The sequence below is a fragment of the Sus scrofa genome, chromosome 4 (genome assembly GCF_000003025.6).
Source record: "Sus scrofa isolate TJ Tabasco breed Duroc chromosome 4, Sscrofa11.1, whole genome shotgun sequence".
Classification (NCBI taxonomy): domain Eukaryota; kingdom Metazoa; phylum Chordata; class Mammalia; order Artiodactyla; family Suidae; genus Sus; species Sus scrofa.
Genome location: NC_010446.5, coordinates 89493992 through 89511728, shown reverse-complemented (window position 1 = coordinate 89511728; position 17737 = coordinate 89493992). Strand labels below are relative to the sequence as shown.

General features: G+C 48.4%; 1 protein-coding gene across 2 annotated transcripts; it reads right to left on the bottom strand.

Moving 5' to 3' along the window:
• On the bottom strand, positions 1324 to 11025 carry LOC110255228 (intelectin-2-like). 2 transcript variants are annotated; one of them, XM_021089549.1, is made up of 8 exons: positions 10863 to 11025; positions 10562 to 10628; positions 8695 to 8805; positions 7095 to 7342; positions 6337 to 6495; positions 5815 to 5935; positions 4679 to 4782; positions 1324 to 1585 (listed from the first exon to the last, which is right to left on the bottom strand). In XM_021089549.1, the coding sequence occupies exons 1-8, from the start codon at positions 10896 to 10898 to the stop codon at positions 1433 to 1435; spliced, it is 999 nt and encodes a 332-aa protein (XP_020945208.1). In that variant the 5' UTR covers positions 10899 to 11025; the 3' UTR covers positions 1324 to 1432. The 2 variants fall into 2 exon arrangements, with proteins under 2 accessions (XP_020945208.1, XP_020945209.1); XM_021089550.1 differs by having other exon boundaries at positions 8695 to 8802.

Sequence of the window (17737 nt, the reverse complement as noted above, 5' to 3'; positions counted from 1 at the left end):
AATAAAAATAAAATAATATGTCTCATCTGCACACAAGCCAGAACTGATGTCATCAGCGTCCTGTTTTCCCACAGATGATACACGGAGACCTCACTGGAACCTTTGGTTCCCGTTTGGAATAAGCACCTGAAGCTGGGAGCCCAGACCTTGCAGGCCACAAGCATCCCTGAGGAGTGTCGTGTTGTGATTTACAATATGAAATATTAATTTGACGTCCATCCTGATTCTGGCCTAGAGGTCCTGAAACCTTTGGAATTTCAGAAGTGATCAAGAAAAAAGATGGGGGGTGTCTTTGCTTATGTTAATGAAGTGAGAACCAGCCCTGTGATGTGAGGGATGAAAATTCCAATCCCACCTACCCAGACCCTCCTGGGAAAACAGAGGTGGGAAGTTGAATCAATTACACTAATCAACGATTTCATCAATCATGCCTGTGTCATGAAGCCTCTGTAAAAACCCAAAAAAGGACAGGGTTTGGAGAGCTTCTGGGCTGGTGACTACGGGGAGACCAGGGGACAGTGCCAGGCTCAGAAAGGCCAAGGAAGCTCTGTGCCTTTCCCCCTACTGTGCCCCTGGCCTCCCTCCCTCCCTCCAAGCTGGCTCTTCCTGAATTATGCTCTTTTATAATAAGCTTATCATCTGCAAAGTAAAACATTTCTTTGCGTTCTATGAGCCACTCTGGCAAATTAACTGAACCCAATGAGGAATCTTTGGCATCCCCAATCTATGGCCACTCAGTCAGAAGTGCAGGTGACAATCTGGACTCCGTAAGTGGCACCTGAAGTGGGAGACTCGAGGGACAGTCTTGTAGGACACAGGCTTTCACATTGGGACCTCAAACTGTCTCCTGGCATCTGTGGGTCAAAGTTTAGCTGAGTTGCAGGACACGCAGCTGGTGGTCTATGAATTTCTTGGTGCTCTGAGAATCATCCCCAAGGAAGCACATTGGAACCGCCACTCGAATCATTTTAGGAACATGGTTCTGAGTATCAAAGGCAGGGGAATAAAGGGAGCAGGCAGTTGTGACCCTGCCATTTCTTTCTTTCCTGCTGAATCTCAGTCATCATCATCTTTTCTTCTTCATGATGTTTATTGGATTAACCAAGAACTGCATGGTAGGAAAATTCACAAGATTTTCCTCTGGTCTTCAGTCTCACTCAGGAGTTCCCTAGAAAGAATGGGAAAACATGTATGCTGGGACCTGAGACTTGAAGCTCCAAACCCAGGGGGTCTAAAGAGGAAATCCACAGAACAAGAGACATTATTTTGAAAAGATCCTTCCGGGTCTCAGTCACTTTGTACAAAGAACTCAAAAACACAGAATGGGAAAAAAAACGAGGTTTATTCTCCTCTCCTCTTGTTAGCATTCTGTGTTTCCATCTCTGAGGACCTGGGGTTAGGACTGGGCTCCACGTCTCCCACCACCCAGCTCTCAGCGGTAGAACAGGAGCACAGCAGCCTCAGTTATCTCCCGGCTGGAGCTGTAAGCAACGTGTCTTCCATATCCGTTCCAGTCAAAGGCGGAGAAATCCCCACACTGCGCAGGTTTGCGCTCTGGGAAGAATCCTCCTCCACCAATGCAGTGCTGGGAGCAGAGAGAAGAGACATAGAGAGGGGTGTGCTGGGGACACCACTGAGACTTAATGGGACAATTGCAGGTATCTGTGGTTGTGGTCCTAATTGGCTTTGCCCCAACCCCAGGTAAAACTTCTCCCTCCAGTGGACGCTGAGGTCATGCTCTTTCCTGAAATCCTTTCTACCTTCTTTATAGTTCTTCTCCATCCCCTCAGCCCCTCTTTGGCTCAATCAGTCCCCCAGCTGCTCTTCTTCAAGGCTCTGTCCACACCTCACTCTCCCGATTATGGCTCCTCACCTCCCATGACATACCAGCATGATCATATGGGGTCAGTCTCCTCCTCAGTCTCTGCTTGAAAACCCATATCCAAAGCCACCTGGAGATCTCCACCTAGATGGCTCTAGATCTAAAACGTCACTGAGCAAAACCCAATGAATTCTCTCTCTTGCTGCCCCTGAACTTAGTCCTCATCTTGTCACCCATACTAATGGATAGCACAGTGTTGGGGGTATAGTGGTGAGCATAGCTGCCTTCCACCCTCATGGATAGAACTAAGTCACCCAAAACGAAAACCTGAAGTCTCTTCAGTCTCCCTCACTTTCCATGCCCCATATTTGTTAGCGCCTCAAAAACTGTAGACTCCATTGCCTGTGTATCCATCCTTGCTCATCCAACCTTATCAAGAAGATGCTGGCTCGGAGTTCCCATCATGGCTCAGTGGAAACAAGTCTGACTAGCATCCATGAGGACGCAGGTATGATCCCTGGCCTCACTCAGTGGGTTAGGGATCCGGTGTTGCTGCAAGCTGTGGTATAGGTCACAGATATGGCTTGGATCCAGCATTGCTGTGGCTGTGGTGTAGGGCAACAGATGCAGCTCCGATTCGACCCTTAGCCTGGGAACCTCCATATGCCATGGGTGTGGCCCGAAAAAAAAAAAATGATGCTCGCTCAGATCCTCAGTATTTAACACCTGCACCTTGGCACCGGCCTTGTGCTCTCCTGAATCTCTCTGCCCTGAAGCCATGTCCTACACACACGGCTGTGCATCATCTTAGCAAAACCAAAGCTGATTAGGACACTCCTCTGCTCAAAATCCTTTCATTAGCATCATCATCTACCACTAAAATTCTATGTCCCGCACACCATGGAAAAGTATCTGCTTTCCCTGCTTCTTGCAGGTTATTTCCAGTATCAACTCCCACTTCTGCCCAACATGCACACCTTGCTCCAAAACTGCACAACAGCTCACTGCATCCTCAACACACCATGCTCTCTTAAACACTGATTTTGAACATGTTAGTCACTCATGCTAGAAAGGCACCATTCTGACCCGTGCTATTGTTGAAATCTGCACAACTTGTAAGATTCAATACAAATGTCACCTTCCTGGAGAATCAACAATGTGCCATTGGTAGAGGTGGAAGCTCCTGTATTGTGCTCCTAGGGCCCTTGTTTATGTTGCCATCACAGGTGATACCACGAGGTTGACATCATGCACTTGCCTCTCTGACACACTCAGTCTGAGCTCCTTAAGATGACTCTGTCCCCTTTGCATCTCTGATACCTAGCACTTTGTAGGTGCCCTGTGTATCTAAGATCAGGGAATTGGTGCACTCAGGGGTACATGCAAAGGGGCGTTAATGAGGAGATCCCATCGTGGCTCAGCGGAAATGAATCTGACCAACATCCAAGAGGACGAAGGTTCAACCCCTGGCCTCACTCAGTGGATTAAGGATCCTGCATTATCGTGAGCTTCGGTGTAGGCCGTAGACGTGGCTCAGATCTGGCATTGCTGTGGCTGTGGCGTAGGCCAGCAGCTACAGCTCCAATTCAACCCCTAGCCTGGGAACCTCCATAAGCCATGGGTGCCACTCTAAAAAAAAAAAAAAAAAAAAAAGAATGTTGGAAAACACTTTCATGACCTCAACATGTAGAAATACTTTGTAAACCCAGCATTCAAGTACTAATCGTATGTAAGGATATAGATGTTGGACCTCACTGGCAATAATCATATCCAGTGGTCAAAAGGTGAAAACTTTCAGTTATCAAATAAGTCCTGGGGATGAAATGGTGACTATAAGTAAGAATACTGTATTGTCTGTGATAAAGGTTACTAAGAGAGTAGATCATTAGTCTACAGCCACACCACCCTGAACGCGCCCGATGTTGTCTGATCTCGGAAGCTAAGCAGGGTCAGGCCTGGTTAGTATGTGTGGATGGGAGAGTAGATCTTTAAAGTTCTTATCAGGAGTTCCCGTTGTGGCGCAGTGGTTAACGAATCTGACTAGGAACCATGAGGTTGCAGGTTCGGTCCCTGCCCTTGCTCAGTGGGTTAACGATCCAATTGCCATGAGCTGTGGTGTAGGTTGCAGACGCGGCTCGGATCCTGCGTTGCTGTGGCTCTGGCGTAGGCGGATGGCTACAGCTCCGATTGGACCCCTAGCCTGGGAACCTCCATATGCCGCGGGAGCGGCCCAAGAAATAGCAGAAGGACAAAAATAAATAAATAAATAAAGTTCTTATCGGAAGAAAACATTATTTGTAGCAATGTGTGGTGGTGGATGGTGACTGGCTATATTATGGTGATCATGTCATGATTTATAAATACATAGAATCATTATGTTACACCCCGGAACTCATACACTGATACATGTCAATCATATCTCAATTTTTAAAAGAATGATAACAATTGAAAAACTATGCCTACAAAATACCATCAAAAAAGTAAAAAAGTGGAGTTTCCGTCATGGCTCAGTGGTTAACGAATCTGACGAGGAACTGTGAGGCTGCAGGTTTGATCCCTGGCCTTGCTCAGTGGGTTAGAGATCCGGCGTAGCTGTGAGCTGTGGTGTAGGTCGCAGACGCAGCTCAGGTCCCACGTTGCTGTGGCTCTGGCGTAGGCTGGCAGCTACAGCTCCTATTCGACCCCTAGCCTGGGAACCTCCACATGCCACGGGAGCGACCCAAGAAGTGGCAAAAAGACCAAAAAAAAAAAAAAAAAAGTGAAAAAGCAAGCCACAGAGAAACACATCAACACACCCCCTGTAGGTGAACACACACACACACAAATGCACAAATCATGGATCTTCCCCAAACTCACGAACTCAGTGTTGCAGCCGGTAACTCTCATCCCAGCACACAGGGCGTTGGCTGCTCTCTCGTTATTAAACACCCTGAACTGGACGAATCCTGCCACAAATTCCCCTGGAAAAGAAGAGGCAGAGAAAAGGCCATGGATGCAAAGAAGGAACTAGAACCAGCTTCCCTTTGACCAGCTCAGGATGCCCTAAACCAACAGGGCAGGGAGCCCAGCACCTCTGCGGACAGTGGCTGCTACATCCTGGCCCTGAGCTTACATGGAAGAGAAATTCTCCTCTTCGGGGGCAAGAAGACCAAGGCTGGGGCTCACAAGAGGTCACTTGTCTGCCTAAGGCTTTCGGAGAACTTAGACTCCACTGAAAGATCAGCAAGAACAGTGCCCAGGTCCAGCAGGAATAAACAATGATAGGGTGGGCCATCTGCTCCTGCTGGCACACTTCGCATCCAGTTACCATAGGCTTATGTTGCCACCTACCATTACCTGCTTTCACTGAAATACTAAACGTGCAAGCAATGCCTCTTATCGTCCCACTGATGATTTAAGTTCTGTGGCTTTATTTTCCTGGAAAAATATGCCTTTTAAAAGTGAATAACAAAAGTGAATTTTCCTCACCACTTTCAAAAAGTTCTCACTTGTCAACATTAGCCTAATTTTGCCTTAACTATTACAAGAGGTCATACAGGTTATTGGTTAAGAAGCCTGAGTTTATAGCCTGTAAAATGGAAAAGGTAGGAATTCTAATGTCATAGTTTTGTCATGATGATTAAATGTTATTAAATCATGACAAGTTCCTCTATAAGAGTTCCCATCGTAGCACAGCGGAAACAAATCCGACTAGGAACCATGAGGTTTTGGGTTCGATCCATGGCCTTGCTCAGTGGGTTAAGGATCCGGTGCTGCCGTGGCTGTGGCGTAGGCCGGCAGCTACAGCTCCCATTCAACCCTAGCCTGTGAACCTCCATATGCCGCCGGTACAGCCCTAAAAAGCAAAAAAAAAAAAAAAAAAGTTTCTCTGTAAGAGATTGGCACCTTGAACATGCTCGATAAGTGCTAGCAAGTATTAATTGTTGGTATTTACACTTGCTCCAAGAGTGCGGGAAAGGACTGATGACTGGGCTTGGGAAGCAGACACTCACTTTGTCCATTGGGAGAGTAATAAGACGCAGTTTTCTGAGCATCGCCATAGTCATAGACAACAGGAATGGCTGGGCCATTGTCAGCCCAACATTTCCCTATTCCGTATTTCACTGGGTATTTCTGCAAGAACCCAAAACAGAGGCTGTGTGAGGCCAGTAGAGAGGCTGCCACATGGGGAAGTCGGGGGTTTAGCACCCTCAGTTCTCTTGTTATGTAGAAATCGGCCTGGATAACAGGGATTCCCTTCCCTCCACAGCCAGGTCCCTCACCAGCCTCCAGCCCCTTGTCCTCCTCCCTCGCTGCCCCCATTCCTTCTCCCACAGGGCTCTCCCCCTGCCTGGCCCATTATCCCTCTGAAAGAGGCAGCCCAGGTATCACAGTGACCCACAGGTAGGAGAAAGCCAAACACAGGCACCTGCTAGTGAAAAGGGACCCAGAGCAGATGGACTCCTTACCCCAAGACCTGGCTCTCCATTCACCAAAGGAAGAACCCCCCACCCACAGCCAGTGGCCCCATATACCTGGTAGAGTCCAAACAGATTATGTCCCAGGCTCTGGAAGAATCCAGTATTGGTGCGGTACCTCAGCAAGGAGCTGTTCCTCCACTGCTGCAGGGGAGACCGGTTGGGCACATGCCAGATGCCCAGGTCCCGGGCTTGGATGTCATAGTAGCCAGGGTTCTAGAGAGTGACATGCAATGAGCCTGACCAGCCCATGAAGCCCAACCAGCAGCAGACCCCACACTCAGCCCTCTGCTGAGTTGAGAGGTCTGGGCTCCAGGCGCACAGGTGGCCAGCAGCACTCAGACACCCCCTTCCACTAGGCGGCAGTGCGCCACCACCCAGCAGACTGCCTGGGAGGAGGTTGTGATTCAAGACATGGAATGCTGGAGCTCCCATCGTGGCTCAGTGGTTAATGAATCTGAGGTTGCAGGTTCGATCCCTGGCCTCGCTCAGTGGGTTAAGGATCTGGCATTGCCTCGAGCTGTGCTGTAGGTTGCAGATGCGGCTCAGATCCCGCACTGCTGTGGCTGTGGCATAGGCTGGTGGCTACAGCTCTGATTAGACCCCTAGCCTGAGAACCTCTCTATGCGGGTGCGGCCCTACAAAAGACAAAAGACAGAGAAAAAAAAAAAAAAACAAAAAAGACATGGAATCCTCTCTTTCTCCCTCCCCAGCCCTACCACCACATCCCCACCCTCCACCCTCCCTTCCACACCCTGGGGTCCAGCCACACTCAGCAACTACCCTTTCCTAGCTGGGTGGTCAGGGCCACCAACCTTGTAGTCATCGCTGGTGGCCGCCTCTGCAGACCCAAAGGTGTTGTAATTGGCCCAGTTGCCATCTCCCTCGGGGTAGTTGGCTCTGTTGCCCTGCTGACTAGACCAGCGGTCACCCAACGTGCATTTCCCAGCCATGTGATTCTCGTGCACACTGGCCACCAGGGTCCAGCCTCCGCCCCCAGACGTCATGTCACAGAAGGTCTGGTAGACGACACCATTCTCAGTGCGGAGGAAATACAGGCCATCTGCAGAGGGAACCAGCCCACAGGCCCCTGTCTGAGACCACAGGGTTCTTCTCAAGACCCCCACCCAGAAAGACCCTCGGAATCAAGAATGCATTCAGGAGTTCCCATCGTGGCACAGCAGAAATGAATCTGACTAGGAACCATGAGGTTGCGGGTTCCATCCATGGCCTCGCTCAGTGGGTTAAGGATCCGACATTGCCATGAGCTGTGGTGTAGGTCGCAGACTACAACACAACTCGGAACTGGCATTGCTGTGGCTGTGGTGTAGGCTGGCAGCTACAGCTCCAATTCGACCCCTAGCCTGGGAACCTCCTTATGCCACAGGTGTGGCCCGAAAAAGCCAAAAATAGAAAAAAAAGAAAAGAAAGAAAGGCCCTAAAAAGCCAAAAAGAAAAAAAAAAGAAAAAGAAAAGAAAAAGAAAGAAAGAGAAAGAAAGAGAAAGAATGGATTCAGAAGGTTCCACACAATCCATTTGCTGGAGGACAATTCGCTTCACATCATCTATGAGCAGGGACATGCCTGCCTTTGCTCCCTGCTATCTTTTCAAAGCCTTTATAGAGCAAACATCCTAGAAGACAGAGATGGTATCTCCCTCTGAACAGCGCCTCCTTCTCTGGCCAGGAGAGGCCAGAAATCAGCACCCAACCACATCAGGATGTGGCCTCTACAAGTCAGAGTAAACGGCAGGCACGGTCGCTGCCTGTTAGATAACATTCAGGTTCCCTAAGCCCAGAGATCCTCTCCTGGACCCATGTGCAGTGGGCCGGCCAAAAACGAAAAAAATAAATAAAATGAAAACGAAAATAAAAAGGCTTGCCCAATCTTTTCCAGCCCCATCTGTCAGCCTGCTTGGCAAACCCACTGCATCTTCAGATGTCTCCTGGCCCTACTCACATCACCCTGTTGGGACTGGGATCGGGGAGACAGCACAGGGAAAAGCTGATACTCTGACTACTGCTGTGGCTGTGAATAACACATTCTCTGTCTCCACCTCAGGAGGCTCGTCTTTTCTGCCAGCATCTATGAAACTGCGGCAGGCTAACACTTTAGCTGAAAAAGAGGGAAATAGCTTAGACTCATCACAGCTCTGCCCACCAGCCTAAGAGTCACCAGGATCACTGCATTCTCCCTGTGTTCAGAAAATCATGTCTGCTGTGCCAGAGGCAGGGGGGCCCCAAAAGCCTCAGTATTCCCACTGGACAGCTCCTTGGCTGGAAGCTGGACTCAGAGCAGACATGCAATTCGGGCACATTCCTCTTGATCTCCATGACTGGAATCTCCTTTAGATTAAAAATAATAATAATAATTTAAAAAGCCAAAAGGGGATGTGCTGGACTAGTTTATTACTCACCACCTGCTCTATGGCAACTTTCTTTGATTTCCTTGCAGCTCCGAGGCAGGAAAGACAGAAAAGGGGCACACGATTCGTTCTCCGGGAACCATTCCACAGACTGGGTCGCTGCTAGAGGATGTGAAGATAATTCTCATTAAGAGTCTGATGCCACCGAACCACCCTTCCTGGTCATGGGCTCCCAGCCTCTGCCCACTTCATTTGCTCATCACTGTGCTGTGAAGCCCCAGAGGTCAGGGTCCTCTCTGCTAAGACCAGCTGGCACACATCTAGTACAGACGTAACACTCAAACTCTTTTGCTCAACTAAAACGAAAACTGGGGAGTTCCCGTAGTGGCACAGTGGAAACGAATCTGACTAGGAACCATGAGGTTGCGGGTTCCATCCTTGGCCTCGCTCAGTGGGTTAAGGATCCAGCATTGCCCTGAGCTGTGGTGTAGGTCACAGACGTGGCTCGGATCTAGCATTGCTGTGGCTGTGGTGTAGGCCGGCAGCTGTAGCTCCGATTAGACCCCTAGCCTGGGAACCTCCATATGCTGCAGGTGCGGCCCTAAAAAGCAAAATGAATAAATAAGAGAACACGGAAAATTGGAACAAATTCTGAGGGGCTAGGAGAGAATTTTAAAAATAAAAACAAAAATAAAATTTAGAAATGAAAACTGTGGAGTTCCCTTGTTGCACAGTGGGTTAAGGATCCAGCAATGTCACTACCACTGCACATGTTCAACCCCTGGCCCAGGAACCTCCACATGGGAAGCATGAGGCCAAAGAAAAAAGTCACCGTGCCTATTCTGAAGAGTGCTATTGTGAGAATGGGGATCAGACAATGTTGCTCCCTGGACACAGCCCTGACCACCCAGCCCCCTCTAGGATCTCTAGGCCAGAGCCATAGGAGTAGTAATATCTAGAAGGGAACAGTCTTTTTCTAGAAAAAAATAAAATATAGTTAATTAATAATATTGTGTTAGTCTCAAGTGTATAGCCAAGTAATTTGGAGATATAGATATTCTTTTTCAGATTCTTTTCAATTATAAGTTTTTACAGGATTTTGAGTATATTTTCCTTCGATACACAGTAGGTCCCTGTTGTTTGACTATATTATATACAGTAGCATGTGCATATTAATTCCAAACTCCTAATTTCTTTTTTTTTTTTTTTTTTTTTTTTTTTTTTTTTTGTCTTTTTGCCATTTCTTGGGCTGCTTCCGCGGCATATGGAGGTTCCCAGGCTAGGGGTCGAATCGGAGCTGTAGCCACCGGCTTACGCCAGAGCCACAGCAATGCAGAATCCAGGCCGCATCTGCGACCTACACCACAGCTCACGGCAATGCCGGATCGTTAACTCACTGAGCAAGGGCAGGGACCGAACCCACAACCTCATGGTTCCTAGTCGGATTCGTTAACCACTGCGCCACGACGGGAACTCCAAACTCCTAATTTCTCTCTCTCCTCCCCTAGCTCACCCAGAAGGGGGCTGTCTTTACCATGCCGCCCCTGAGCCTCCTCTGTCATACAGCCCTGACCACCAGCTCCTTCAGGGAATCCCCAGGCCAAGGCCATAGGAGAAGGAGTAGCAACAACGGAACAGACTTTACCATGGCTCCCCAGAGCCAGCCAGCCAACCTAACGCACAGAGTGGAGCCCCAGGGTGTGGCTTAACTAACACCCTACCTTCTTCAGACCAGACCCACGGAGAAGCCAGCAATCAGCACCCAGGACACATCAGGTTGGCTGCAAGGTTGGCCTCTGTGCATCTCCATGACTTCCCCTCTGTGTTAGGACTTCAGCCTGCAGCCCAGCTTCTAGTCCCTCTGCTCCTCTGCACACCTCAGGGCAGCTGAAGAAACTGCTGCTCCTCAGAGACTTACCTGCACTCTGCCCTCTGGTGGCCACAGAGAGGAACAGCAGGAGGCAGAATCGGGCCCCAAAAATCCTCTAAGGGGAAAAAGAGATGCCTAAGGTTACTGGCTGGACCATCCTTTCTTTCCCTCCCATCCTTTCTCCCTGAACTTTCTGAGTAAGGAAACCTCACATGGAAAGGTATGGGCTTCTAGCCGTTTGAGAACCTCCTCGAATAGCCCCCACTCCTATCCAGCCCTACAAATACTTCACTGGCCATGGGCTCCTTTCTCCTTAAATCCCTCCCCATCCCTGAGACTAAGACCAGACCTGAGCTGGCATCTTGCCTCCCCACACGCAGACCATCTCTCAGACTCAGAAACACCTTCCTCACAGCACAGAGAGCTCCCTCCTTTCCTTCCTCACAGATGCCAGGAGCTGAGAACTCCCTGCCAGGTGGAGGCTCAGAGCTACTGTCTGCAGTAGAGTCCCGATGGGGGGCAAGTGTTGAGCTTTTATGGGGAGAGCAAGCATGCAGGCCCTGCACAGCCCTGCCCACTGCAGGCTGCAGGCCCTGCCCTTGGGCCTCCTGCCCCTGAAAGTCCCAGGTCATCAACCTCTGGCAACAAGAAGAAACGTGTGACTGGCTAGAGAACCAGGGAGCAGTGCTCTTGGTCACACAAGTGACAGCCACCATCTGAGGAGGGGAGAACCCTGCTCAGGGCACACACAGCATAGCACCAATCCCACTAGGAACCGTGAAGTTGCAGGCTCAATCCCTGGCCTCGATCGGTGGGTTAAGGATCTGGCGTGGCTGTGAGCTGTGGTGGAGTCGAAGACCTGACTCACATCCCGCGCTCCTGTGGCTGTGGCGTAGGCCGGCAGCTGTAGCTCTGATTGGACCCCTAGCCTGAGAACCTCCATATGCCGCAGGTGCAGCCCTAAAAAGCAAAATAAGTAAGTAAATAAATAAATAAATATCATTGCAATTCTACTTAAAACCAAAAAAAAAAAAAAAAAAAGGGAAGAAAGAAATGATTGAATAGGGAATTCCTCTTTTGACTCAGGGGGTTAAGAACCCTGCATTGTCTCTGTAGGGATGTGGGTTCCATCCCTGGCTTCACCCAGTGGGTAAAGGATAGGGCACTACCACAAGCTGTGGCATAGGTCGCAGATGCAGCTCAAATCTGGTGTGGCTGTGACTGTGGCATAGGCCCCAGCTGCAGCTCCAATTTGACCCCTAACCCAGGAACTTCCATATGCCACAGATGCAGCCATAAATGGGAAGAAAAAATAATAATAGAACACTTACCCAACATTGCAAAAATAAATATATTATATAGCTTTGACCAAGACTCACCTACTGATAGTATTTTACCCCGTGTATCATGTATGCCATTTCTCTATATGCGTACACAAACACATACAAATTTTTTTTCTGAAAAAGATAAGGTCGTAAATATGAAGGCCCTTTCCTCTAGATGACTGTGTATTTTCCCAGTACGGATATTCTCATATGTAACCACAGTACACTCACCAACTTCACATCATGAACTTTTTTTTTCTTTTTTTTTTTTTTGTCTCTCTGTCTTTTCTAGGGCCGCATCCGAGGCATGCGGAGGTTCCCAGGCTAAGGGTCTAATCGGAGCTGTAGCCGCTGGCCTACACCACACCACAGCAATGTGGGATCTAAGCCCCGTCTGCAACGTACACCACAGCTCACGGCAACACCAGATCCTTAACCCACTGAGCGAGGCCAGGGATCAAACCCGCAACCTCATGGTTCTTGGTCAGATTCGTTAACCACTGAACCATAACGGGAACTCCATGAACTTGTTTTAATGCAACTGGTACTTTTCCAGGGTTGACCAGCCCAGGAGTTCTGCTGAGCTGGCCTTCATGGTGCTGAACTTTGTCTGGCCTTCATCCCCTCCCATTAGAGGAGAATGCCTATCCCCATTGAAGCCCATAATCCCCAGGAGAGGGTCTACATGTGCTAACAAACAAAATTTCTCCATCCCACACACACACCCCCAGCCCCACGCCTTTCAGCGCTGTCCACTGCCCAGGCTCTGGCTGACCACTGAACCTACGATTCCTCACGCCCATCACTCACCTCTGCTGCTGGGTCCGCTCTCGGGAACCAGAGGCTGATGTTCAGGCCACTGCTTCCTCTCACTTCTGAGCCTCCAGCCACACATCTGTTTGTTGTCCAAGGTGCAGGAGCCACTCACCGTGTTCAGTGCTGGAGAAAGAAGGTGAGTCCCACACTTATAAACCACTACACAACCCAAGAATGTTAATGGTATTAATAACGGACACTTACACCTGTGCTCCTGCACTTCACCACTGTCTGAATTATGTTGGAAGGTGGGAGAGGGAGGGAAGGGCAGAGAGAGGACTGAGCTGTCTGCCGTGCATCTCTGCTGTGTGGTACAACCATGAGCCAAGGACCACTAATAGCACTTCATCAGGATATATCTCAGGTAATCATTAGTGCTGGTCACGGTGATTGAGTCTCCTGCTTTTGGAGGCACGTGGACGATGCTGCCTCTCCTCTGGGATGGTAAACAGGGCCCTGTGACGTGTTCTAGACAAGAAACGGAAGCAGAAAGGGTGCTTTGGAGCCTTTACCAAGCAGCACACCAGTCAACATTGTCCCTTTTCCACCTTCAGGAAATAACTAAAATATGGAGTTCCCGTTGTGGCTCAGAGGTTAACAAACCTGACTGGTATCCATGAGAAGGTGGGTTTGATCCCTGGCCTGGCTCAGTGGGCTAAGGATCCAGCGTTGCCTTGAACTTGATGTAGGTCACAGATGCGGCTCCGATCTGGCCTTGCGGTGGCCACGGCATAGGCTGGTAGCTGCAGCTCCAGTTGGACCCCTAGCCTGGGAACCTCCATGTGCCATGGGTGTGTCCCTAAAAAGACAAAAAAAGAAAAAAGGGAAATAGCTAAAATAGGAAGCACTGGCTTGGTGGTACGTTATAGCTGATAGAGAAACCAACCTTGGAGGTTAGAAGGACAGTGTTCTGTTTTCTGTTGTGGGGAGAATATTAAAGGCATCACCTGTGGTGTCTCAGGAAGTATGTGCTCTGCCTACCTCACTGCAGCTTAAAGGGAAACATCAGGGAAACAGCATCAGCCCCATGTGTCAGCTGCCTTGGTTCAATGTTACAAAGGACAGGACCTCAGGGAGGAAAGGGTGGTCTGTTCTGCAAGAAGGAATGAAAGGAATGACTGATTCTGGGTCTTCAGCAGCCAAATGGCATGGAAAATATTCCTTCATAAATAGTATTTGGAGTTCCTGTTGTGGCTCAGCAATAAGGAACCTGACTAGTATCCATGAGGATGAGGGTTCGATCCCTGGCCTCGCTCAGCAGGTTAAAGATCCAACATTGTTGTGAGCTGTGTTGCAGGCCAGGGTGTAGCTATGATTTGACCCCTAGCCTGGAAACTGCATTATGCTGCAAGTATGGCCCTAAAATGGGGGCAGGGGAATCATGCTCGATCAACACACACACACACACACACACCACATGCACACACAAGCACGCACACACACAAATACCATTCCCCAAATCTTTCACTCCATCCACCTCAGGCAAGAGCAAGCTATTTGGTGTCTCGTGCAGTAGAGTAACTAGTGACACAGACCCAACCTAGCAAGGGAGGGAGCGGAGAAATACTGTTTCTATACTGTATATCAGACTTCTAAAGTTGGGGGGAATAAAACCATGCATTTTTAGTGCCATCTGGATTGAGTAATCTTCCAGATTTCATTCTTTGAGCATCAACACATGGCTCGATCCCCTGCTGAATATACTCTTTCTTACAGGAGGCTGTTGCGAATAAGTGGCCAAAATGTATATTCAGTGACCTCTATAGTCACTGCTGCATAATGATGATTATATTATAGAGTCTATAATCAGTCGAGCAGCCCTAAAACGTGGGCATAGTGGGGAGGGGATGGGACCGCACTGTAGGTGTGGCCTGTGCTGATTTCAAGTGCCAAAATCCCAGTACTTGGGGTATAATGACACATTTTAGTGTCCTTCAAACATATGACACTGAATTTGAATATCTTAATATACACATGAAGGATCACTTTCCATTACAATTTCAAATTGAACAAAACGACACTCCTTTAAAATAAGAATGTCAGCATATCCATTTCTTGCTTAAAAGCTCATCCTGGTTTTACCCCAATAAGTGCCCTAGCATGTCAGAATTACAGACTCTCACTGGGTACTGGAGTACTGAAAGCTTGTTTTGTAATTGCAACCTCCTGATGGCAGACTCAGTTTTTAGGCCTGGGCATGGTCTATTCCTGCAATTTTTTTTTTTTTTTCTAATTCTTACTCTTAGACATCTGAGAAGTCTTTTCTTAGACCAGTTTCCCCAGGCCTACTAAGTAATTAATTTCCTTGACCTTCTCAAAGTAGAAAATGTTAGCTTAGCAAACCTGGGAGGCTACAAACGTTTTCCTAAGAATTGCTTTACAAGACAAACGTATATTTGAAAAGCAATGACAAATGATTTCCTCAAAATTGTAAAAATATATAGGCAGAAGTAGTTGGTTCTGTCACTGGAAAAGGTAGGTAAATATTTTTTCTCAAAGAACTCATTAACTCCAGGTGTGAATAATGTCAAAGATTTTTATCATGAGATGGGTTTATACTGAATCCCAGAGCCACAGATTTCCAATCTGAAAATCATAGCAGCCCATGACAATTTCCAGTGGTTGGCATACTACATAAAATAAGAACAGGGGGAATTCCCGTCATGGCACAGTGGTTAAAGAATCCGACTAGGAACCATGAGGTTGCGGGTCTGGTCCCTGCCCTTGTTCAGTGGGTTAACGATCCGGTGTTGCCGTGAGCTGTGGTATAGGTTGCAGACGAGGCTCGGATCCTGCGTTGCTGTGGCTCTGGCTTAGGCTGGCGGCTACAGCTCCGATTAAACCCCTAGCCTGGAAACCTCCATATGCGGCGGGAGCAGCCCAAGAAATAGCAAAAAGACAAATAAATAAATAAATAAATAAATAAAAAAGAACAGGGGAGTAGTTCCCGTCGTGGCTCCGTGGTTAACGAATCCGACCAGGAACCATGAGGTTGCGGGTTTGATCCTTGGCCTCGCTCAGTAGATTAAGGATCCAGTGTTGCCCTGAGCTGTGGTGTAGGTCACAGATGTGGATCGGATCCTGCGTTGCTGTGGCTCTGGCGTAGGCCAGCGGCAACAGCTCCAATTAGATGCCTAGCCTGGGAACTACCATGTCGGCAGCGGCCCAAGAAAATGGCAAAAAGACAACAACAACTAAAAAAGAAGAACAGGAGGATTCCCGCTGTGGATTAGTGGTTAATGAACCTGACTAGTAACCGTGAGGTTGCGGGTTTGATCCCTGGCCTCACTCAGTGGGTTAAGGATCTGGCTTGCCTTGAGCTGTGGTGTAGGTCGCAGACGCGGATCAGATCTGGCGTTTCTGTGGCTATGCCATGGGCTGGCAGCTGTAGCTCCAATTCGATCCCTAGCCTGGGAACCTCCATATGCCGCAGGTTCAGCCCTCAAAAAACAAAAGACAAAAAAAAAAAAAAAAAAAAAAAAAAAAGAACAGGGAGTTCCAGCCTGGCAACTTCCATATACCATGGATTCAGCCCTAAAAAGACAAAAAAATAAAATGAAATAGCAGGGAGTTCCGTGGTGGTCTAATGATTAGGACTCGGCACATTCACTGTTGCAACCCCGGGTTCAGGTCCCAGTCTGGGAATTGAGATCTTCACATCAAGATGCTGAAAGCTGTGGCAAAATATAAATGTATAAAATTGTGTATATATATACACATAAAAATATAGAGATATATTTTTTATCCTCCCATGGAACTAGATATATCCAAGCTAAAGAACTATATTTACTCTGTGACTGTGAGCTTGTCATTAAAATGCTTTTATGTAAAATAATATTGATAACAGGGAGTTCCCGTCGTGGCACAGTGGTTAACGAATCCGACTAGGAACCATGAGGTTGTGGGTCCGGTCCCTGCCCTTGCTCAGTGGGTTAATGATCCGGCATTGCCGTGAGCTGTGGTGTAGGTCGCAGACGTGGCTCAGATCCCACGTTGCTGTGGCTCTAGCATAGGCTGATGGCTACAGCTCCGATTCGACCCCTAGCCTGGGAACCTTCATATGCCGCAGGAGCGGCCCAAAGAAATAGCAAAAAGACAAAAATAAAATAAAATAATATTTATAACAGATGCTCAGGATTTTACCTTTTTAATACTCAATTGGCAATTTCTTAAATGTTATAACCTTATATAACTTCCCATGGAAGTAAACGAAATTCATGGTAAGTTCTTTTTTTTTTTTTTTTTTTGGCTTTTTAGGGCCACACTTGCGGCATATGGAGGTTCCCAGGCAAGGGGTCGAATCGGAGCTGTAACCACTGGCCTACACCAGAGCCACAGCAACGCAGGATCCGAGCCACAACTGTGACCTACACCACAGCTCATGGCAACACCAGATCTTTAACCCACTGAGCAAGGCCAGGGATCGAATCTGACACCCCACGGTTCCCAGTCGGATTCGTTAACCACTGAGCCACAGTGGGAACTCCCATGGTAAGTTCTAAGTCTAGGATTCTGTGCTGAGCCTCATCTAGCCCTAGGAAAACAAAAGTCCTTTTGTGGAGCTTGAGTTAAGGATCCGACATTGTCACTGCAGTGTCTTGGGTTGCTGCTGTGCAACAGGCTTGATCCCTGGACTGGGAACTTCTGCATGCCACAGGCATGGCCAAAACAGAAACAAAATCCAGTTTTTCTCTCCATTGACCCATGGGCAGAGGCATCATTGGGCCTTCCTCCTAAAGGTCTCAGCTGCAGCCCCCAGAATGTTTTCAAAACAAGCAAGGAATGCTTCATTCCAAGAAGCTCATGGAAGGAGAGAGACATAGGGGAAAGCTCCTCCACACGTTGGAAGGAGAATTCAGGGCAGTTCAGGTTTGGTGATTAAGTCTCCCATCCCTTTCCCTTAGAAGTGTTGTGCCTGGAGTTCCCGTCGTGGCGCAGTGGTTAACGAATCCGACTAGGAACCATGAGGTCGCGGGTTCGGTCCCTGCCCTTGCTCAGTGGGTTAACGATCCGGCGTTGCCGTGAGCTGTGGTGTAGGTTGCAGACGCGGCTCGGATCCCGCGTTGCTGTGGCTCTGGCGTAG

Bases quoted from the DNA above. Each gene is read 5' to 3' on its own strand.
- LOC110255228 (XM_021089549.1), bottom strand. From the start codon at position 10,898: ATGGTCTGCGTGTGGGGAGGCAAGATGCCAGCTCAG. The intron at 6,496-7,094 runs GTTGGTGGCCCT...GTCACTCTCTAG, and splicing joins CCACCAGCGATGACTACAAG to AACCCTGGCTACTATGACAT. The intron at 4,783-5,814 runs GTGAGTGTCTGC...CTTCTTTTCCAG, and splicing joins TTACTCTCCCAATGGACAAA to GGGAATTTGTGGCAGGATTC.